The sequence below is a fragment of the Octodon degus genome, unplaced genomic scaffold (assembly GCF_000260255.1).
Source record: "Octodon degus isolate 3935 unplaced genomic scaffold, OctDeg1.0 scaffold00055, whole genome shotgun sequence".
Classification (NCBI taxonomy): Eukaryota; Metazoa; Chordata; class Mammalia; order Rodentia; family Octodontidae; genus Octodon; species Octodon degus.
In genome coordinates, this window is record NW_004524631.1 from 151,536 (window position 1) to 175,943 (window position 24,408).

The 24,408-nt window shown below is 37.0% G+C and overlaps 1 protein-coding gene across 1 annotated transcript in view; it reads right to left on the reverse strand.

Moving 5' to 3' along the window:
• Positions 1-24,408, reverse strand: part of LOC111817326 (inactive N-acetylated-alpha-linked acidic dipeptidase-like protein 2) — a 220,283-nt gene that overhangs the window by 20,437 nt on the left and 175,438 nt on the right. Inside the window, exon 4 of the mRNA XM_023717798.1 lies at positions 13,463-13,661. Coding sequence (XP_023573566.1) covers positions 13,463-13,661 — 199 coding nt within the window. The remainder of the gene's footprint in view (positions 1-13,462; positions 13,662-24,408) is intronic.

Sequence of the window (24,408 nt, forward strand, 5' to 3'; positions counted from 1 at the left end):
ACTGTAAGAATGAGTTTGTATTGGAAGGCTAGAATTTAATAACCAGTGTAACTATGAAAATAAAGTCATTGTCCAATCGACATTCACATCCCTTACATTATCTGGAAAAGAGACTGAATGTGGTCCCAAAAATGTGCTTATGTCCTAATCTCTGGGGTTTGTACATGTTATCTTATTTCAACAAAGTATCTTTGTGGATATAATTTAGTTAAGAGTCTTAGCAAAAGATTTGCTCGTATTGGCTAAATGGGCCCTAAGTCAAATCATAGGCCTCTTTTTAAAAAATGGCAGAAAGATGATATGGATATAAAGAACAGAAGCGGTGAGGCACAACAGTGCATAACTGTAATTCTGGCTCCCTGGCAGGCTGGAGTAGCAGCATTGCAAGTTAAAGGCCATCTTGGACAACTTGTAGAGACCTCGTTACAAGACAAAAATGAAAAAAGGATGGGCAGGGAGCTCAGCGGTACAGATCTTGCCTATTTCCTCGCATGTGGGAGGCTCTTGGCTTAATTTCCAGCAGAACTTTTTTTTTTTAAACAAGACATTGAGAAGGAAAACAGTGAGGCAGAAACTAGCATACTGCAACCACAGCAAAGAAGGAAGGGTGTTGACTTAGGGCTGACAGAGAGAAGATGTTCCTTCTGGCACATTGATGTCAAATTTCTGGCCTGTCAAGCTTTAGTACAGTACATTTCTGTTGTTTGAAGCCACCAAGTGTATGGTAATTTGTTATATTAGCCATCAGAAATTAATACATTCAATGTATGCTTTATACCTCAGAGATACTATTTTTTATGAAATAACTGAAATGATAATCCTAAGACTTTTGACTTACCTTTTTAGAGAAAGCTTAATTCATCTACAAAATTGAAAAATATAATTTAGCACCATGGTAGTTCGCTCTATCCACCAGGGATACGTATATTCCAAATGTGTAGGGGATCATTGGAATCATAGACAGTTCTAAACTCCATATGTGCTGTGATTTTCCCATAAATGTGAACCTATGATGAAGTTAAGTTTATACATCAGCTAAATGAAGAGATTAACAGTAACTACTAATAGAACAGAAAAAAGCATAATCATATTCCTTAACAAAATTGCCACCATTATTACTCTTGTGCATTTGGATCATCATTAAGTAAACAAGGGAGCTGGGGAGAGAGCCTGGTGGTCTAGGTGTCTGCCTGGCAAGTGCAAGGACCTGAGATTGAACCCCGATTCCACATGTCCTCCTGGCCCTGGAACACCACGATGGCTGCTGAAACCAGGCTTGTGCCACCATGCCTGGTTTCCGTGGCTGGCATGGCGTGTCTGAGGTTCTGAGGCCAGCAGTGCATGCGGTACTGGGGCTCGAACCCAGGTCCTTATGCTTGCCAGGCAGGCACCTTGACCACCAAGCTATCCCAGCTCCAATAATTTCTATTTATTTATATTCTACTTTATTTTATTTGTTTATTTATTTATTTAGTGGTACCAGGATTGAACTCAGGACCTTGCTCTTGCCAGAAAAGCTCTTGTTCTACTAAGCCTTCTCCTCAGCTCTTATGTTCTACTTTAGAAAAAACAGGCACTATGATAAGTCTCCTGAAATTTTTCTTATCTTTTATTTTTGCTCATTTTATTTCCTAGTTAAGGGCCAGGGACGTAGCTCAGTGGTGCAGCGCCTCCCTGGAAAGCAGAAGGCCCTGAGTTTGATTCCCAGTACCAACGAAAATTAAAACAAAATAGTTTTAAAAAGACCAAAAAAATCCAAATAAACTTAATAGTCAAGAAAAGGAGAAAGGGATGGGACAGAAGAAGACTGTGGAAAATAACATTTGATGCAAATACAGTATTTTTTTTCTTTTTTCCAAAATTTTTGTATCTGACAATGCTGCATTTTATCAGCTTTACAATGAACAATATTATGCAAAATTATACTGCGTTAGTATATCTTCCAAACACTTTGGTGCAGCAAATATAAATTTTGATTAGAAAATGAGACCTACTATGATTAGCATTAAAAAATAATACTGGAAACATTTTAACTGGCACATGTAAAGGCAATGTCTTCCAACACATTTGGCCATGGTTCTTCTATTTTACATAAAAGTCAATTACTATTTGCATGTAATTATTTCTAGATGAGAAAGAGAAGGTAAGGTGAATTTCTTGGCTACATTAGTATTAGCCAAATATAACCAGACATAGTCAAACAAACTTTCTTCTCACAAAATTTCTTCTCAAGTCTAATTTGCCATTAAAGTATGTACTAAATGTAATCTTACCTTTTCAGTCATATTATTCAAGCTGAAATAAAATTCTGGGTATATTATAGTTGCTAAAAATACATTAGAGTTGGTCATGTGAGAAATAGCTATTCTTGATTTCTCCCCTTATATTTTCCCAGACATAATGTGTCATCAAGTTTTGTAGATTCCATCTCTAAACTTTACAAATTCAAATTCTGCCGCATTCATTAATAAGATCTCTGTGATGGTTAATTATATGTCAGTCTAGCTAGACTAGACTCTAGATTCCAAGTTTGGCTGAGCACCGTTCTCCGTGTGCTATGAGGGTGTTTTGTACATTTAATAGACATTTGTAGGGAGGATATTGCTCTTGATAATGTGATTGGTGTTTATCTAATCAGTTGAAGGCCCCAAAAACAAAAAATAAAGTTTCCCGGGAAAGGTAAAAATGACATTGTGCCTCAAAACAGTAATATAGCGATTCTACCTGAATTTTCAGTCTGTCAGTAGCCTGCTCTACAACTTTTGGAGTTGAGATCTGATCAGAGCATTGATTCTTCTCTTGAGACCAGCTTGCCAGCTCTGCAGATATATGATTGTAGCCCCGCAGCCTCTACAATCGCATAAGCAAACTACTTAGTGCCTGCACCCTTGCAGAACGGTGACCATTGACAGATAAACCTAGATTACTAAAATAGCACACTTTTATTATTTCCTAGATAATTTTTTTCCCTCATAATGGAGTTACACAGTTTTCTAATAGTCAAAGAATAAGTAAACACAGAGATAAAGGGGTTCTATTATCTACAAGGATTAGTAAAGCACTGAATTAACATCTGTCCTGTCTATGGCCTCTAGAGTCTTCAGAAATATCTAATCTCATTCTAAACATTTTGTATTTATTTATTTATTTTGGTACCAGGGATCGAACCTCTGCTTACCAGGCAGGTGCTTATGCCACTGAGCTATCTCCTTGGCCATCAGCCTAACGATAGAAGTGGCACAAGTGCAAGATATCTTCAGATGAGATTAACATGCAAATTGGTATTCTGCAGGCATTACTCATGAGTCAAAATCTTATGTTTCCATAATCTATGAATTAATACCTTCAGTACCACTGATGTCTTATTGTTTTTATTGTGAATGCTAATTTCTCCAAAACAATTGGGCCATCTTACACTTAAAACAAAGCATATTTAATGTACTTAGTACAAGGTCTACAGGGTCTTACTATGTGGAATGGACTCATAGTGATCCTCCTGTTTTTAGCCTCCCAAACCCTGGGATTACAGGCATGCGCCACCATGCCCAGTTGCCCAGTCTCAACTGCCCTTTCAGTGTGCCCCAGGGGCAGGGCCAGCACAGCATGCTGGAGATTGAACCCTGGGCCCTGCGTCTGTCTAAGCAGATGCTTTAATCTGCTGAACTATCTGGCTGGCCCCAAAACATATTTTTTTTATTTAAGACAAATTAAAATATTTTAAAAAATATTTTTGGACTTTTGTCTTCTTATTCTGTCTTCTGATAGAGTAGAAAGACCATAAAGTAGAGTTGATCTTTCTATCATGACCATTGTATTTTCAGTGCCTGGGCTACTTGTGACAAATGGAAGACACAGTATTTTCTAAAAAACTAGATCTAATTGTGTCAGTAGTAACAGTTGTTAAGTATTTTTAAAGAATTATATCTGTGCATATAATTTTATGCACAGATAAAAAAATGAAAATAAGACTATTAACAATAAATGAAAGAAATAAAATATATCAACTAACCAGTAAATATTACTCTATCTAGTCAAAGAAATATGTACCCACTATTTGTAAGTTAAAATATTTGTTTTAAAATATTTGTATTGATTAGTTAGAGGTTATTTTAATCACATTCTTCTTTTCAAAATATTGTTTTTTATCATAGACCTATAAAAAAGTGGTGAAAATTTGGATAAAAAATAAAATTGGCTAGGTATGGTGGCATATACCTATCATCGCAACATTATAGGAAGCTGAAGCAGGAAGATCACAAATTTAAACCCAGCCTGTGTCACTTAGCAACTCAGTGAGAACTTCTCTGAAAATAGAAAAGGGGCTGGGATGCAGCTCTCTAAAAAGGTCCTGGGTCCATTTTTCAGTATTTCAGACAAATAAGCAAACATACAAAATAGGTGCCTCCAGGTTTTAATTTTTAATTGATAGCATTCATGCCTTTGCCATAACTCTGGCTCCTGACAGAAACACCATCTTTAATTTGCCAAAATCACAAACACAAAGAAAAAGAGGAGAGGAACACATTATAAGTCCTCTAGGAATTTTAGAACAGATGGGGTATTGCTTCGGCTTTACATGTGAGATCTACAAAAAGGGTAATGTTGTAGGCATCAAGGGAATAGGTACTGTTCAAATAGGGATGACACACAGAGGTTACCATGGCAAAACTCAAAGAGTCTATGACATAAGCCAGGATGCTATAGGCTTTGTTGGAAACAAGCAAGTTCAAGGGAAGATACTGGCTAAGATAACTAACATGCCTGGGTATTGAGCACATGAACACTAAGAGCTGAGGTAGCTTCCTAACATGTATCAAGGAAAATGATCAAAAAGAGAAAGAAGCCAAAGAGAAAGATGCCTGGGCTCATCCTGTCCCACCCAGAGAACTACATTTTGTGAGAATCAATGTGAAAGAGCCTGCTGGTACCAACTCCCTGTGAATTCTTGGCTTATTCTGAGGATGGAGTTAATTTAGTGGTTCTTGTGTTTGAGATTCTGGTTGAAATTTTTAAAAATAATAATAAATTCTGACTTGTAAGAATTGTTTTCTGAATTGAACAGGCATGCGGTGCCCTGGCCTCAGAAAACTAAACACTTGCTGCTGGTTCTCACTGCCCCCTGTTAGTTGTGTTGGGTCTTTTCTCTTCATAGTCAGTGATTTACATGCTGACAGATGTGAAATATTATGCAGATGTACAGCCAAATGGAAAAAATACGTATCAATTATTGGCTTGAATATCCTCTAAATTATTATAGAAAAAGATGTGCCAAAATAAGTGGAAAGCAGGGCTGGAGAGCTAGCTCAGCAGTCTAAAGCGCTGGCTTAGGCAAGCTTAGGCAGTGCAGGGGACCGCAGTTCAATCCCCAGCACCACATACGGCACCAGCCCCACCCCCAGTGTGGGCTGAACTGGCCAAAAATAAATAATAAATAAATAAATGGAAGGCAGAGTAGAGCATTGTTAAATAAATTTTTAAACTAGCAAAAAAAATCTTGAAGAAAATGTTACTTTTTGAATTTTACATCATTTACCTTCCTAGTGGACAAAACATATGCTTGAATGAGTGATTCACAGGCCAGAAAAAAAAAAATTATGTAGAGTACACTGGGGGGGGGCGGTAAAGATTCTACTATAAGTAACTTTAGGTAGTGTCTTAGTTACTCTCATTGCTGAGACACCTGACAGCGAAAGTTAAAGGAGGAAAGGTTTATTAAGCTCACAGTTTGTAGAAGTGTCAGTCCAGAATCAGCTGGCTCCAAGGCAGGCTGGCACCTGGCAGAGGGACAACCTCATTGTAGGGAAGCTGCCAAAAGCAACAAAAAGGAAGGGAAGAGCAAGCAGGCTACCCCCCTTAGGGAGGGTGTAGCACTCATCCTTAGCTCCAGCATTAGATCATGAACCAACCACATATAGAGTCAGTCACCTCCAGAAGCCTATCCCCCATGACCACATGAGACTTTGGGGGAAGATCCAGGCAAATCATAACAGTATAGTAGAGTAGAGCATGAGATAGGGCACTGGTAAAAAGTCTTTGGGTAAAACTCCAACTCTGACAATTATTATTCATGTTGTCATGGATACCCACAATATGTATCCAATATATTAAGTATCTTCACATGATTATGTGATTTAAAACAATTTGTGGGTTGTTTCCTCAGTGTTTAAACCTCTGCTTGTCAGGGAAATGTATTATAAATTGAATTTCCTCATTAAAACCTGATGTGGGATATCCCTCCACCACCATGCCACCATTTGCAGCACAGGAATTATCCTAGTTCCTTAAAGTTTCAGGAAGGATGTATGCCTTGAAGGACTAAACAAGATTTACTGGATGACTAGTGAACAAATAGCTTTCAAAACACAGAAGATATACAAGGCATGACTTAGAAGACAGGAGAAGAAATTGATCTGAATTCTTCATTGACAGGTGAAGGCAGACAGATAGGCAGCTGGCAGAAAAGATACCTGTACATGGGTTTCCTCAGTGAGTTCCTGGAAAGTGCCTACTCAAGAGTGCAATCAGCTGGTTCTGTCACTGAAGACTTGTTTCGGTTCTAGTTGTTCTCAATTTCGTAGGACATCCTAAGCTTCCTGGACCCTTATATCTCCAGTATTTCTACAACACGTGCAAACTTCTAATTCTAGTAACTACCTACCTATTTGCCTTCTAGGTTTCTCACTAAAACTTGTCTGTTAAAGGTGGACTGGATTGGAAGGAGATACTAGAATTTTATCATATGTAATTTGAGGGCTTGTGTACTTATCAGGATTGTGTCAATTATATATTAAACTGTATGTTATATTCAAATTCAATTATAACCTATGTAATGAGTGCTTCTTCACTCATTTATTGTCATTCTGTTTCCAAGTTCATGTCATTTAAATGAGTTTAAAAATTCACAAGACTATCTTTTCATCCTTAGCTGAAAATGCTGTAGTCTGTGACCTTAGGTAGAATGGATAAGGATAAGCAGCACAACCAAGACTATTGATTGAGAACCCATGTGGACCCTGTAGATGAATATAGGAAGTGACTACTGTCTATTTCTTCATCAAATAGAATACAGCATACAAGCCTTGATTTGAATAAAACTTTTCAATGAGATTGGGCAAATGGAAGAAATAGCTTATAGAATCAAGTCTATTGGTCCTCAGTCTTTTCTATATTTACTATGAGCTATGATTTAAGATACAGTGAATCTTTACATTCTAAAAAGATTATTATAGTAAGAGACCCATTGCCATTAATCCCATCAAACTATTCCCCTCAATTCAGATACACTAATCCCGTCATTCTTACCACTTTCTGAAGCAGTTCTCAAAGTCCTCTTTCATGAGTGTCTGTAGTTGCACTGTCATGGCTACCTCAAAGTTCTGAATATCTTCAAAATGTTTATTTTTCATGGTTACTTAGACTTTAATGGAGAAGCAGAAGTTACACACATCCAGACTGTGTAATGTTTCATGAGCCTGATTTTCTGTAGAGTGACACTGGGGAGCAAGACTCACTGTAGATGTGATGGTGCCCAATGCTTATGAAAGAGGACTTCGAGAACTGCTTCAAAAATCAGGATGAGCTAAGTATAATTATAGCAAAAGATATATTTGGAGAGAGGCTGGAAATATCTTTTACCACAGTAATTTTTTAAATAATTTAAACATTGGCCATATAATTTGATCAAATAGCATACCTGAATATGCTATATGTGCTACATAGCTTGTGAGAGTGTGTGATTTAAAGATCGACTAACTATAAGAGGTAGATGTTGTTACTAGTAACCTAGATATTGTCAAATGTATAACCATTTCCCAGCACTTGATATATGCAAATACTTTACTTGCATTTTACAGAAAAATGATATATGCTTCAGTAGGTATAAAGAAAATATCAAGTACAAGTGTTTCTCTCAATTATCTTTGAATCACTTTAAATGGGCACGTTTGTACATATGAAAATAACAGCATATGCTATGTTGATATTAGCTAAATGGGAGATAGTAAAAAGAAGAGAAGCATATGTTAAAATCTTGTATTTCGTTCCATGAAGGACCTGGGTTTTATCCATTTTATTCCCTCACAGAAATAATTCTTTATCTAAATTGCATTTTTAAGAAAGTAGAGAAAAGAAATCAAAAGCTAACTCATATTGCTTATACAAATTTTCTCAGCTAATATTTCCAACATCATATGGATCCACCAGCTTATCTGTTATCACTTAACTGAGTAAAAAACAGAAGGACACAGAAGACAAGAGACTTTGGAAGAAGCATAGTCAGTAGCCCTTCGAGGTCTCCTGCCCATTGTATCTTTCAGTTGCCGGGCTAGTTATCCTTCCTCTGCACCATCCTGTCACTTATGTAATAGTGCATCTGACAATGAAGGATGTGATTTAGCAAAGAAATATCTTTTACATCTTAATTGGATATAAGATTTATACAAGCATGAAAGCATAGGCAATATTTGGGACAGATATTTGATTGATTTGGGACAAGAAAGCATATTATTTCCAAGAGCAGGGAGACATGTGATGTCTCACAGATGAATTTTTTGCAATGCAGGGTTAGAAGATATAATTCTGAAGGATAGAACAAGTGAAATTTAACAAGCACATATAAAAATTAAACTTATCTGGTATTTGGTTTTCTACTATATATAGTACTACTACGTTAACACAAAGCTCTAGCAAAAACTAAACAAACTAAGGATAATACAGATCAAATATCCGTGACCCTGCCTACTAGAAAAAGCAGTTGTTGTAGAGCAAGCCAGGTGTAAGTCCCATTTCTGCCATGTGCTAATTTTCCTTAAGCCTCCATTTTCCTATTTATACAGAGAGGAAAATAAAGCCAACCGAACAGGATTGTTAGAAGCATTGTAGGTACAACTGTACAGCTTAGTGCCTGGTACAAGTAAATCCTCTTTGGTGACAAGGATTGTTATTATTATTAGTTTCAATACTAATGAATCTATCAAGTCACAACTTACCCTCAGAATAGCAATGTGTTGACATGTAAATTTGATAACGTAATATTTTCTTTTCATTTTAAACAGAAAGAATCCTCATATCTGAAAGAGACATATTTTTACAAAATCCAAACAGAGTTGGTATATGGATTTTTATTTTTATACTAGCACACTGGATCACAGACTAGTTATCCTTATAATTATCCTTAAACTGATGGTTGTCAGCTTGAATTTTATTTGAAAATTTGTGAAATGTCTCACATAACTGCATGTGAATGTTGTCTGTCACAGTTGCAAACACTGTTTAAATGTTACTAAAATGAATGATTAAGAAATGAAACTTGAATTTTAGCATATAAATTTTGTTTCTCTTTAAATATAGATTTTTTGCTCCTTTTAGAAGAAGAAACCTTAAAAACATGAAAGAGGCACAAAATTATGAAGATAATATATACATACCATTACCCATAAAAGTATAAAAATGAATGTATGTAATGATCAACAATATAAAGACTTGGGGTATATGCTAGACGTTCTGCCCCACTTTGGAGCATATATGTTGTATAGATTCATACATAAATTCTTTTGTGCAAGTACCTACTATAAAAATATTTTAAAAGTATTATGGTAATTCTTAATCACTAATTTTTTTCAGTCTAAAAAGATTAGAGTCTTTCCTGATAGAATTAATGACAAGAGAAACAATGGTAAGATCTTAGTTTCATTCAGACCACCTACACCTCACTGAAAGACAAAGTACAACTGGAACAAAGTAGTCATTATCCCAATCAAACACTGAACATGAGGTTTTATTAGCAATTATATAAGTAACTCTAATTAAAACACCATGAAAACTGTACATGAGATTATTGTTATTCTATAATATTGTTTCAAAATCTTAAAATAAAATCTTTTAAGTATGTAGCTGGAAATTTGATCACATGGTATTTGAGAATAAGTATCTAATAGGTTTGTATAATGTGCTTGCCTAAAAGTAAATTTCTTTTACCATTAAAAAAAAAAGTTTGGAAGCTTTATATGTTTGAAAACTGCTTTTAATGGAATATTGGTTTGTTTATTCTTGGTTCAATGCAGATACATCCTGACATTTATACTACTATTTTCCTGCTTTCAAGGATGCCAACAAAACATTGTCTTGGTTGGATTATCTTGACATGGTCCTCTGAACTTCCATAAGGCCACTCCGGCTATCTCCAAAAGAACTTCTTTATTATGAACCACTGTGATTTCTTTCATAAGAATACCAAGCAAAAAGCTAGTGCCATAGACACATGGATTAATGGAGAGAGAGGGAGAGAGGGAGGGAGAGACAGAAAGAGAAGAGAGAGAGAGAGACAGAGAGAGAGAGAGAGAGACTGAGAGAGAGAGACAGAGAGGAGAGACAGAGAGAGAGAAGAGAGAGACAGAGAGAGAGGAGAGAGACAGAGAGAGAGAGAGAGAGACCAAGAGAGAGGAAAGAGAGAGAGAGAGAGAGAGAGAGAGAGAGAGAGAGACCGAGACTGAGAGACAGAGAGAGAGAGGAGAGACAGAGAGAGGAGAGAGACACAGAGAGAGAGAGGAGAGAGACAGAGAGAGAGAGAGAGGAGAGAGAAACAGGGGGAGAGAGAGACTGAGAGAGAGAGAGACTGAGAGAGAGACAGACAGAGACAGACAGAGAAAGAGACAGAGGAGAGAGAGACTGAGAGACAGAGAAGGACAGAAAGACAGAGATAGAGACAGAGAGACAGAGAGAAGAGAGACAGAGAGACTGAGAGAGACAGAGAGAGACAGACACAGAGAGAGAGACACAGAGAGAGAGAGATCCTTAACTTGCAGGTAAGCTGCATTTCTTTAAATACAATGGCCATTACTTCATACTCAGACAAATCCTTCCAAAGAAATTATTAAGGCTGCCGCAACAGTAGTGTATTTGTTTAGCTAGGCCCTGTGGTCTACGAACCAATGCGGGGTTGAACTGCCACACATTAGAAAGCACAGTGCGCTAATACCGCGACATAATGAACGCATTTTTTGAAGATTATATTAGTCTTCCACTCACTTTTAAATGTCCGAGCTTGAAAATGTTCCCTTTCGCTGAGAGTATCATTTCCGCCGGGGAGCCCATAAGAGACCCCGCTCTTGTTGGCTTTATTCACACTTCCCTGTCTCATTTAAATTACACCTACTACAATACAAGCACAAGGTGAATCTCTTACTCTCACTTTGAAAGCTACTTCAGATTTCTAGGCCTTTGGTAAAACTCCCTTAAAGACTTAGCTAAAAAAAATAGTGGTGGTATATGTGCGCATGCATGCATGCATGTGCGTTTATGTCAGAATGAGAAAGAATAAAACCATTATTAACTTTTTCTATTTAGTTGCTATCCCTTTAAATGTGCAAAAAGCTGTATGTGGATTTTTTTTTTTTTAATGTATTCAGTACAGGGTCCACCATGCAACTTGGACTCCTAGTGATCCTTCTGTTTTCAGCCTCCCCAGCGCTGGGATTACAGGTGCGTGCACCACTCCCCTACTCAGTGGCCAGTTTAGAGTACCTGGGGCAGAGCCAGTCTGGCATGTAGTGCCAGGGATAGAGTCCCTGTCCCTGCACTTACCTAAGCCGGTGCTTAATCCACTGAGCTATATCACCAACCCTGAGGAAAAACTTTGGAAATGAAAGTAATAGTCATATTCTAAAGTAAAATCAGCATAATGATATAAAATCTTTTTCATTTTATAATGTTTTGCATGAGAATGTTATAAATTTTCTTTTCATACTTTATCCCCCATTTTATGAACATATACCCTACTATTTATCTCATTGAGATTTTGTATTTTATAGATGAGAAACTGATGCTCAGGTGCTACCAGTCATCCTAAAAGAAAAAGCAAATCACGCTGCACAAATGGCCTCACACTCCTGAAACCCTCAGGTCCAGTATTCTTTCTCCAATATCATTTTTACATGACACAATTGGTTCTGAAGGCTGTTCTGTTGTGGATGAGTGAGATGCTGACAGTACAAAGCAATATTAAAAGCATATTGCAGGACAAAGAAGCAAAATAGAGAAAAGATAACACTCAAGCAGTTCTGGAACAACTGGACATCGATGCATATACACAAAAACCATCTAGAGCTCAGCTTTATATCTTTCACAATGAAATAACCAACAATGGATGATATACCTATGAAACTATGAAACTAGGAGAAGAGCATAAGGGAGAAAATCTAGGTGACTTTGGGTTTTTCAACATCCCTATAGATACAACATAACAAAGCAAAATACATGTAAGAAAAATTAACAAGTGGCCATTCACTATGATTAAAACGTCCGCTCTGTAAAAGACACAGAATGAGAAGACATACCAGAAACCAGGAAAAGAAATCTTCATGAACCATATGTCTGTGAAAGAAGTAGTACCCAAAGTATAAAAGGACCATTAATACTAGAAAAAATTAAGGTTTAGAAGTAGGCCAAAGATCTGAATATGTCTTATTGCAAAGTATATGGATGGAAACAAGGCAGGTGAAAAGATACTCCAGGTCATGTCATGCAATTGCAAATACCAAGGACCAAATACACCAACATACACCTATTAGAATAGTTAGTACTGAAATCATGAACAATTGTCAATGAGGATGTGGAGCAACAGAAAATCACATTTATCTTTTTGTATTAGTGCAACATGGTACACTCACTTTGAGATAGTTGGACAGGTTCTTACAAAGGTGAATATCGACTTTTTTTTTTTTTGTACAGGGTCTACAGGGTCTCACTGCATAGATTGGACTCATAGAGATCCTCCTGTTTTCAGCCTCACAAGCTTTGGGATTACAGGTATGCCCTACCATGCCCACTCTCAATCACCCTCTCAGCATGCCCCTGGGGCGGGGCTGGCATGGCATCCTGGGGATGGAACCCCACCCAGTCTCTGTGTCTGCCTAAACAGGCACTTTTATCCACTAAGCTATCTGGCTGGCCCTGGTGAACATCAATTTACCACATGATCCAGTACTTGAGCTAATGAAAAGAATAGTCACTATGTATACATAATTTTAACAACTGTAGTAAAAGTTGCAGACATTATCAAAATCTTGAACCAGAAGCCTTCAGGCCTAAAGTGTGTTACATGGGTTAGGGAATTATTTTAATTGACATGTTGCAGCTTATACTACTAACAATTAAGATACACTGTGATCAGATCACTAAAAGGAAGAATCACTTGTTAATTCCACTCACTTCTTTCTGTAACTCCATGACATCTGATACATAATGAAATTAATGTACAAAAATTAGTCTTTTATGATACTGCTATATGAATTTCCTTTGTTTGCACACAGACATACATACATACACGCTTGAATTCTGAGGATGATCTTCAAACTGGGGATATAGTATGTGCTTTTTATTCACAGAAGACATGCATTCTATATGTTAAATAAAACAAGACACCAACTGGGGGTGTAAAGTCTAAACTCGGAGACACACAGCCCACCTGTAAAATCCTGGTGGCACCCGCTGCACCACAAAGCTCTTCTCCATGTCCTGGAGGATGTCATTCAGCATTCGGACACGGACAGGGGCTCGTTCCTTGGGATCGTTGGCAGGTCTCATCTCATCTGACTGAAAGAGTTCAGCGCTCTCCCTCAGGCGTGATGCCACAGCCAGCAGGTGATGTGCATTGAGTTGATCACCTGGGGAAGATAAATGAGCCCATCTCAAACGAGACATCCTCAAGGGAGCACAACAAACATTTCACAGTCACAATTCTTAGAAACCAGACAGACCACTGGAGATGACAGGATTCATCACTGCCAGATCTCTTTTTTCTGTCACTTAACAAAAAGAAATAGATATATTTAAGTCTGCCTTTCAATGTTAGTAATGTACTCCTTCTGCCAAAACTCTTGTCTAGATGTTTTCCTAGTTTATTGTTTAATTCTACTCATACTATTGACAGTAAAAAGGTACTTGTTGAGAAATCACTATTTGCCAGTTTGAAACACTTTACATAATTAACTCATTTACTATTATCAAATCTTATGCATTTTATAGAATAACTACAAATCAATTAAGAAAACTGTCACAAATCTTCAAACAAGTAAATGGCAAGCAAGAAGGAGAAACCTCACTTTACTGACTCAAAAATTCATAATCATCTTGAACTTGAGGGGGAAACAAACGAAACGAGAGGTCTCTTTATGAACATGGGATGTGCTGCTATGTCACTAGATGTATAGTGGTCTCTTTTTTATTGACTATAAATTTTCTGTTATGTAAAGTTGAGAATGTGACATTAAGACAAGCTAATGGCAGGCCAGCGAGATAGCCCAGTGGACTAAAGCGCCTGCTTAGGCAAGCTTAGGCAAGCACAGGGACTGCTGTTCAATCCTTGGCACCACAAGTGGCTCCAACTCCACCCCCAAGGGGGCTGAACCTGCCACAGAGTCCAGGCGTAGTGGTGCACGCCTATAATCCCAGCACTGGGGAGGCTGAAAGCAGGAGGAACACCATGAGCTCTAGCTGCGTAGTGAGACCTTGCAACAACCAAATACAAAAAATTTAAAAAATAAAAAATAAAAGACAAGCTAATGGTGAGAAGGAAGGATGCAATGGGGCCTTAATGAGGGAGAAAGTCAGGCTAAAGGGAAAAATCACAGAAAGCCTTTTCCATCTGAGGTCCAAGGGTCACAACTTCCCCAATACCTGGCCTGTATGAAGATGCGGTTTCTTGACGTCTAGTAGTAAAGCCCTGGAATTTGCATTTAAACATGATATTCCAATTATTTTAAACTTTAAGAACCAATGCAGAAAAGTAATATGGCAAAAAAAAAAAAAAAAAGGGAAAATCAGGTTAGAAGTATAATGGATCCCCAGAATGTCTACAATGTAATGACCCTGGTCACCAACCTCTAATAGTAATCTTACTTCTCATTTTCCTTCCATCAGACGGTTTTACAGGTAAACTTACTTAGAATCCAGCAGTGTTGACAACCAATACCTCTTGGTTAAATAAACAGAGTTGTTCCAATAAATCACATTTAGAAAAAGTTTATAACAAAGGAAGATTATATAATGAGATAATTCATTTGATAATGGCTACAAAAATATTTACAGGCAAGCAAGTTTTCAGAAACATTCTCATAGAATATTATAATTTTTGCTGATTTTCTATATTCACAATCAAAGTTACAGATTGTGGTAGAAAGAGAAATAATATTGAAGCTAATATACATCTCTCTGTTCTCTGAAGTCCATATAAATGAAATCAGTTGCAGAAGTTTGCAAAGTTTTGGCATTTGATCTTCTCAAAGTGCATTCCACATTCACTGATCATCTTGTTTTGTTTCCTGACAAAACTGCAGACTACAAAGAGTATGTATTTTTGTTCATTTTGTAATTAGCCTCAAATAATTTAATGTCATTTTATGAAGACATGAGTTTTCTTAAGTTATGCTTCACCAAGTTTAATGCATGAAGAACTTGTGGTGAATATCTTTGCGCAAGGAAAGAATGAGACAGAGAAGGCACAGTTAGATTACTCTGGTACTGAAATCCTGAAAAATAGAGAAAGCAGCTCGACATCCTTGAAAGTCTTCCAGTTAAGAATGAAAAATCTGTTCTGACCTAATGTACATTACAGAACTGAAGGCATTAGCCCTGAATCAAGTGAGACACATTGTACCATTCTACCTCACTTAACTGTAAAAGAATTTATCTCTTGCAGTCATGCAAATGCAGAGAACTGACAGCTTTAGGAACTAACCAGTGCCAGAAGAGACCCTGAGCCTGGAAAGCTCCACTCACAACATGCACCTCCAAGTACAGCATGCACTGCTGCAAGTGTAGGCACTTACAGACTGAAAGTAGCTCTAACTCAATAGCCACTCAATCATTTTGATATACAAATGTTGTTCTAAAGATTTGCAGTAGACATTCCTCTTTCAATTAGAGCTTTCTTGTACCTTTAACTAAGAAAAAAAAGCCACGTTCTATATCAAAATTTTTGTGAACTCCAAGTGAGCAATCCTGCATGTTCCTTAACAACCCTCTGACAATGTCAGCTCTGTAAGGGAGGACATTTTAATCTGATTCTTATATCGTTATTTTTCTAGCACTTAAAACTATGCAAATATTTCATTCAATTTATGAATGATTGTATTATTTATATTTAGTACAGTGTCATAACATCTACAACATTTTTGTCTTTATATGTCTTGTCTTAACTAAAAACAATACCACCAGAGTAGCAAGTACATTTTGTCTTTGTATCTCCAGATGTTTTCACAATAGATGTTAAAAACTGCTGAATGAAAGTTGAATTACAATATCCTCTTTAACTTATATTATTATTATATGAAGCATATGTACTAAACCATTTAGACAGACATTTGGTGCAAAGTGAGCATCAGAAAATACTATTTCTTTTATTTTCTTAGTAGAAATTAATTATATTTGGAAAAGAAAACATTTTAAAACAGTAGAAGCTATGTCAAGAGGAGTTAAACTGTACTGAATTAAAATATTTCCTGAAAATCACTATGAATATACAAAATTTTCCTACAATATTATGTCAGAGAACACAGGAGTGTTGATTTTGTTATCAGTTCAGATTTTAAAAGTTTCAGGTTCATTTGACTAATAGGTATCAAACATAGTGAAGAACATTGTATCAATTATTAACAGTGTGCACTTGAGTAAATTATTTAAATTCTATTCTTCAACATCCCTGGAGGAAATGATAACTGTTATTTTTAAAATTAAGCTCAGGGAAAAAGTTGAACCAATGACTGATCCTGGAATTCCCTAAAAGTCAGGAACATCTCAGAGGAGCTATTGAAAGCTCTAAGACTTAGAACTAAAGCACTTGAGTGAAATCCTTCCAATTGAAAAAAATGCTACTCATGTCTGCTTCCTTTTATCCCCATCCTACCCCTCCCGAGGATGAGTCTACTCCTCAACTAAACCTTTCCATTATTGTAGCAGTTATACAAAGGATGCAGCTAGATAGCGTAGGAAGCATTAATTATTAGTTGCAAAGGAGAGGAATGGAAGAAAGAAGAGATGGAGGGATGTAAGACATTGAATATTGAAGTGGAGTCTGAGATCTAGGCCAACGAATTCAGCAAATACCCAAACATGCACTAGAAGAAACATACCCCGGCCACTTAGGATACTCTGTGGTTTCCAACCAGACAACACCGAAGCATCCTCCCCTGAAAACAGCATGATGCATGTGTGAGCTAGAGTGGAAAAAGCAGGGTCTTTGTACTCTGCCAGACCTAGATTTAGTCCCCAATTTGTGACTTAATAAATGTATACATTCTACCAAAACATAAAACCTCTTTGAGGTTCAGTTTCTTAATCTCTAAATTTTACTTAATCCTCAATTCACCTCATTGAACTCAAGTAAAGCAATGCCACAGTACATGTAAGACACACAGCACAACACCTAAAGGTGTGCAGCATGATCTTGAAAGTGCCACAGTGTTTCCCAGAGAATTTACTTTTTCTGAAAATCTTTGATTCATGGTCCCAACATATATTGAGATATTTTTTAAATTAAAAACTTATTTATTTGGTACAGGGTCTCGATATGCAGTTCAGATTCCTAGTAATCATCCTGTCTCAACCTCCCCAGTTCTGGGATTACAGGCCTGTGCCACCAGTCCAGTTTTGGGGCTGGCACAGCATACAGTACCTGGGATCAAACTCAGGTCCTTACACTTGCCAGGCAGGTGCTTAGACCACTGAGCTGTCTTCCCACCCTGTCCCCAAATATACTGTAACATACTCCACAAGCTCAGAGGTCCTCAATGCATTTCCAATCTTCTTAGGGTTTCCAAGTAGGCAACTAATTGCTATGCTGACTGCACCAACTAAACACACAAAGATCTAACCTGCCTGACCTGGGTTCTGCAAAGCTACCGTATCTTTTCCTGCAACACATCATGACTTGATGAATTGTACTAACATAAACCTTATGGATTAAGTCTGTTTTATAACCTAGGACAAATATACAACTGCTCTATTTTAAAGAGTTCTGTTTTTACTGTCTTGGTATTTCTTCAGTGTGTCATACTTCAAGAAGTTTTTTTACCTTTGGGTTCTATTTTGTGATAGTAGTTTTAAAAACTCCACTCAATTTCATTTTAAACTGAGAGTCCAAAATTACATATTTTTATCAAACAAACATAGACTTTTTAAAAATAGTATTTCACAGAACCTATTTTACTGGGGATGAGCTCATCACAGTTTTAAAGGTACTAACAATTGTACAATCACAGCTTAAACTTCACTGATTTATAGTGACAAGAAAAAGTATGATTTATGTTCTGCATAACACAATGACTAAGGGTAGAATAGATTATTGGGGGGTATATGTTATTTATTGTCATCTTAAGAATATCTTGTGGCATCCCTAAAGCGAGAAGAAATTGCCAACATGATTTCAGCCAGGGAAACAACAGTCCTTTATTATCCTACATTTTCTATTCTTCATGCTGTCTTCTTTAGTATGAATCACAATGGATCATCTCAGCTGGTTAGTTAAAGGTGTTAAATAAAATTCAAAGAAGAAAATGTGGGAGTTAGTATACTAATACTCAAATGATCTAACAATGAGTTTTACAGTGCATGCATAAAACCATCTTATTTAAAGATAAATATGCTAGAAGGTAATGGATAATTATGGCTACATTGAATAAAACAGAAATCCTTATTGTAAAAATGCCCACGTAATATGTTAGACAGATTAGTACAGCTTTTTTAAAAACTTATGCAACACATTCTTGCATTTTAAAGACTATTCAGTAAGTCAAATGGCCAAGACAGAGACAGATGTAGTGAGACTTTCAGCACAGGGTGTAGAATGAATTCCCCCCACAGTTTTTCTGGTACAGAAACTGAGCTGTGGCCTCTTTGTATGAGTCACACACATCATCACTGTTAGGCTTATGATTACACGACCTGGCCTTGGCTGCTTTAAAGAGTGAGCTAAACTTTCATTTTAAGAATTGCATTCACGTGTAGTTTATTCTTATCATATTCCTCCCGAGGTAGAAATTTGAACTTGTACATTTAATAATGTATGTGAGTTTAATTACTAAAAAGAAAAAGAAAAGGCTGAAATAAAATTAATCAATGAGAGGTAGTGTAATTAAGCTTTAATTCAAGTCAAGACTAAAAGGTGTTGTTCTTTTTGTTGTTGTTGTTGCTAGGGATCAAACTCAAAGCCTTTCACAAAAGCTTTTTTTTAAAAAAAGAACAACTTTAGTACTGTTGGCAGTGAGGCCACAGGCACAATTTTTTTATCCTAAAAATTACATGTATTGAGGAAAATAAGTATCTTACAATAATCCATTACTTTGGTGGGAGCGTAAGAGAAAGAAGAAGCCACCGACAGTTTGCAATCAATGTGGCGTCACATATAAAATGCAGGTGAACAACAAGAAGAAGCAGTAGATTTGAGTGAACGTCTTACAGTGGGGACGCCATATGAACAGCAGCACACTGTGAGGCAGACGAAGGAGCACTGTTCTGAGGCCTGTGAAAGGCGCAGTGTGACTGGAATAATAGTGAGGCTACAGTATGTGATAAAATATGAGTTCAAAGAGGAATGGGAGAGAACTTGCCTTGGAAGAGCAAGTGCTAACAGCCAAGAGGCAAATCATATACTTGTTACTGACCCAGCTACTTCAGATCGCTTTCTTCTGGATAAAGGGTGGATTTTCAATTAATAAAATATAATGCTTAGTCTCATTAAATGGTAGAATTCATACCAAATACAAGGAAGATTGAGACAAAACCTGTTTGCAGGAATTTGTCCTGAATGGATGGACAAATGTTCTGCAGATTTATTAGTTTGAGCAGACAAGGTAAGATAGTTCTTACAGAATCTTTTGAGCATGTCATATAAAAAGGTCAGTTTCCTAAAATACCAGAGGAAGTCAAGTTGCCAAGTAGAATTTACATGGAAGCAAAAATTTTTCCTTGAATTTGTTTTAATTTTGAAGAGATTGCCTTAGACTTCTCAGGGAATATGCAGAACTAGGTAACCAGGATACTGATACTTCACTATGTATAGCCCAGTGCAGAGTTGGAATTGATGGTAATTAAAGTAAAGATTGGAGACAGATGGGCTGAGAACTGGACTCATACCATTTGTGCAGCACATAACTGCATTTTGCCAATTGGGAAATTCATTTTATGTTATCCAGACAGAAAATTAAACACATCAGATAGATCTCCAATGACTCGTGATTGTAGAAGAACAATCAAGTGACACTTTAAAATTGAAACTCCAAATATAACAGGACACAGAATGCTCAACTTGGTGTGACCATCACCTCCAAATACTCTCTCTCCTCCTAAAATAGTGATTGACATTAATGAGCTATCAGAGCTAATAAAGAAGAAAAAAGTCTGATCACATCAATACTGTCAGTTATTTAAAGAAGAGGAAGAAAAGGCTGCCAACAACTATTTCACATGTAGTGAGACAATGAGGAGACAGCAACAAGGTACATCATTTAAAATTATGTTTCTTGCTGAGCCTAGCTCTCATTAAATAAATGTGTATGTAGCCAGATCAAATGAAAATTACTTTTACTCTGTTTGGTCATACGCAGTTTTTACAGTCGTGCTAAATAGTTAACATTCAGAATTCTGGCAAACAAAATGAAATACTGAAAAAAATAGAAGTACATTATTTTAAATGCTGTTTTAAACATTAAAGATAAATGAATAATGAATAGGGGCAAAAGTGGAAAACCATAAAAGGAGTAGGATCATTAATTGCTCCATCCTTAGTGTGGCTCCAGGGCCCACGGTGGGTGGCACTGACTTCTCTCTTGATGCCTCCTTCTACCCCTGTAAACCCATCCCACTGCGTTTTAGATGCAGCTATTTGACACACTTTCGTGACAGCACATTTCAGGTATATCAATTATCTTATCACTGTTTACACTATGTCTCCAAATGCCACAAACACATATAAATATTCATTTTCCTGTTTGTGTTTGGCATTGACCAAATATTAAGAGCCAAGGTCACTCAGTCAAAATGAGCTCTCAGGAATGACACAATAAATCACCTCAAACAAATTATTCACTGGTAAATGATCCTTCTTTCTGGTGGTTGTGAGAATGGGAGAGAATAGCCTGCTGCTACTGTAAACTTGGGCAATAAATAAGCAAGATGGCCGGTTGTCAAGGGGTAAAAATTACACCGATGAAAATGCAATTGGGTTTCAAGGACCTTCATACTTATCCCGTTTGCAGTAAGGAGAAACAGTGCTTTATAGTTTGATCTGAAGGTCACTTTTTAAAAACTATAATTTAAAATGTAAGACTAATCACTGCTGTCATAACAAAATTAAAAAAACATAACAACTTCAGCTTGCAGTAAGTAGAAAAATTGTATGTTTTGTTTAACACAGTATAGAAACTCTGTTTAGCTAATGAAATTAGCTAGTATTTGAAGTAAAGTTGAAATATTTATTTAGGTTTTGATAAGTCATGCCTATTACTCACACATTAGCATCTGAACATATTCTATCTCAGAAATAAGATTATAACCAATGCAATCAAATAGAACAGTCACTTACAATTTAAGAAATATTTAAATGATGTTTGACCATGGTAACATTACATTAGGATGACTAAAATATAACAATCTACAGTTTAAAGGTGAACAATTTATGATTTTGATTAAGTACCTAGGATAGGGAGAAGAAATTTTTTACCTATTTTTTGTTGCATTTTGTTTTGCTTTGGCTTGACTTTTTCAATATGAGCCTATCCTAAGTCTGACCACGTCTTTGTCAGTGAAAGTGACAGGGAGACCCAAGGAGTTTCACATCAAAAGAAAAAAGAAAAGAAAAAAAAAAAAAAAAACCAAACAGCAAAATAGCCAACAATCAAAGGAAAAGTTCTTCACCTACAGGAAAAGCAGTTTCATATATAACAGCATGCAGCCAGAGGGCTCCTGGCTTATCCCACTGAGGATGCCGGGTTTGAGAGTTTCACCTATACATGGCAGTGTTGGGCCTAAAGTAGAAATCTTTATAAAATAATCAAAGTTCTCATTTCAGTTTCATTTTTTCTTTCTATAATGGCATGCTTTTGAGTATAATTTTTTAAAAAAAGGACTGTTATCTTGGCTTGTTCACAGAACACCTTCTTCAACTTCTTCTAACAGAAACCAGCCTATCCCCAATGACACTGCTTCCTCTACAGCCCTGGCAGGCCGTGATTCTTTTTGTTTTTCCCTCATCTTTTCTCTTTTACTTGACTACTTGCCCTAGAAGCATAATATGTATCATTTCCGGGTCACTCCTCTTTGTTTGATGACTTTAGCTCCTGATTCATAGTCACTGCTTCTTACACAGCCTGTGCTGCTTCAAGCCATTTCCAGTATTTACACAGATACAATCTAATCTCTCTTTTCTTGCTTCCTTACCTGTTGCTACCACCTGCACTATACCCTCTGGGATGATACTATTATCAAGGTCTGAGCTCTATGATTCCATTTTCAACCATCTTGCTTGCTGACTGCCCTGCCAGTCTTATTAGCACCAGGGCTCTTAATTCTTTGACCTCATCCAGACACAAAGTCTACTGGTCTTCCTTTGCTTTTGCCTGAACTGCACTTCTTCCATATTCTCATTAAATTTCCCTTCCAGTTATGATACTTTCATCCTCCACAAGAAGTGCTCCTTTGCATATACTGCTTACTTTATCTTACCTACTCTTTTGTTCCCCTCTCAGAAAAGCTCTGGCTCTGGCTAAGTGCTATTCTGCTATGATGGGGTTCACATACACTGACAAAAACACTTGAGGAAATACAGAAGGTCCCCGCCCCTTTTCCTGAAGCAGCCCACAGAAAACTCCGATGTTCCTTGATTCAGTTGGTCATAAAACATGAAAGCCCTACCCCTGAGGAAGGACCATTCTTATCCTCAAAGATACCTGAAGAATCTGAACAACGGTCCCTTGTTGAACTCTTCTCAGTTATTACCTTTATGTCAGTCCCATTTGTACTGTAACTGAAGTTCTTCATGCTTCTCTACTCTTCATCAAACAACATAAAAATACAAAGTGTTTCTTTGACTCTTTATATGTGAAGTTCCTTGAGCCACACAAGTTCATACTAAATGAGTTTATCTGCCTTTGTTATAGGAGTCTTTTGTTATAGGAGGTCACAACTATCAACCCAGTGATGGGCAAGGAAGGAAATATTTTTCATTTGTACCCCTGCACTGCTATCTGAACCCAGAGAAAGTTTATAATTTGGGGGAATTAGAACATTAAGGGGAATATAGCCTTCTTTTGGGCCCTGGATCCCAGAGTTAGTTTGTTGCTTTTCAAATTGAAAAGACTTGCCAAGATGTCCCACTACCACACTCAACCATCTGACTTATGCATTGCCTTTCTTTTCATTTTAATGAATGGACTACTTTGTTTCTGCTTTGGTCTTTATGCCTGGATTTCCCCCAAATTCATACCTTAAAATGTCATAATTCACAAGGGCTGTGATGTCAGGAGATTGAGTCTTTGCATGTTTATTAAGTCACATGGCTAGAGCCCTCTAAGAGAGAAGGAATACCTTTATGGAAGGAGTCTAAGACAGCTCTCTTCTTCCCTCTGCCATGTGTGCTTCTAGCACAACAGCAACCTATGAGCCAGGAGGCAGGCTCTGGACCTGCTGGGCCTTGATCTTGGGCACACCAGCCTCTAGAACTATTAGTGATAAATTTGTTTTGTTCATAAACCACCTAGGGTATGGGATTTCATTATAGCACTCCTGTGGACTAAATCACAGTGAAAGCAAAGTTCTTTGACATTATGCTACCCCTTTTCAAGAAAATCTGTCCGGGAATTCTCCTGTTCTTCTTCTAGGAATGAATTCTGCCTTTCCACTAGATCACTATCATCAAAATAAAAACCGGTGAAACTGTTTTAACTCCATAATTCTAACCTACTGTCATTACACATATGTGCTAAATTTATCACTACACCACCTCTTTGGACTCCCTCCAATGAAGCTTTTGCTTATGTCATTTCACTAAAATGGCTTCTGCTGCAATCACGAATGGCCTATAAATTGTAAGATCCAGTAGTGAATTCTTAGTCCTCATTTTTCTTCTTCTTTTAATTCATTTTAATGAAAAAAAATGAAACAGTTTCAGAACAGGTTAGTAGGATGGTTACAATAATTAATACATTGTATAGTGTTGTGTTCATAGTAGTTATCAGAGGACAAGACGCAGTCATGATATCCTGTCTAAAGCTCTACACCAAAAGTCCTCATTTTTCTTGAAGAGCAACATTTGAAAAGCTGACCACTCCCTCCTCTTTGAGATTTTATTCTCATGGTTTCTGGATATCACATTCACCTGTTTGATCTCTAATTCTTTGCCCACTCCTTAATGGTCTCCTT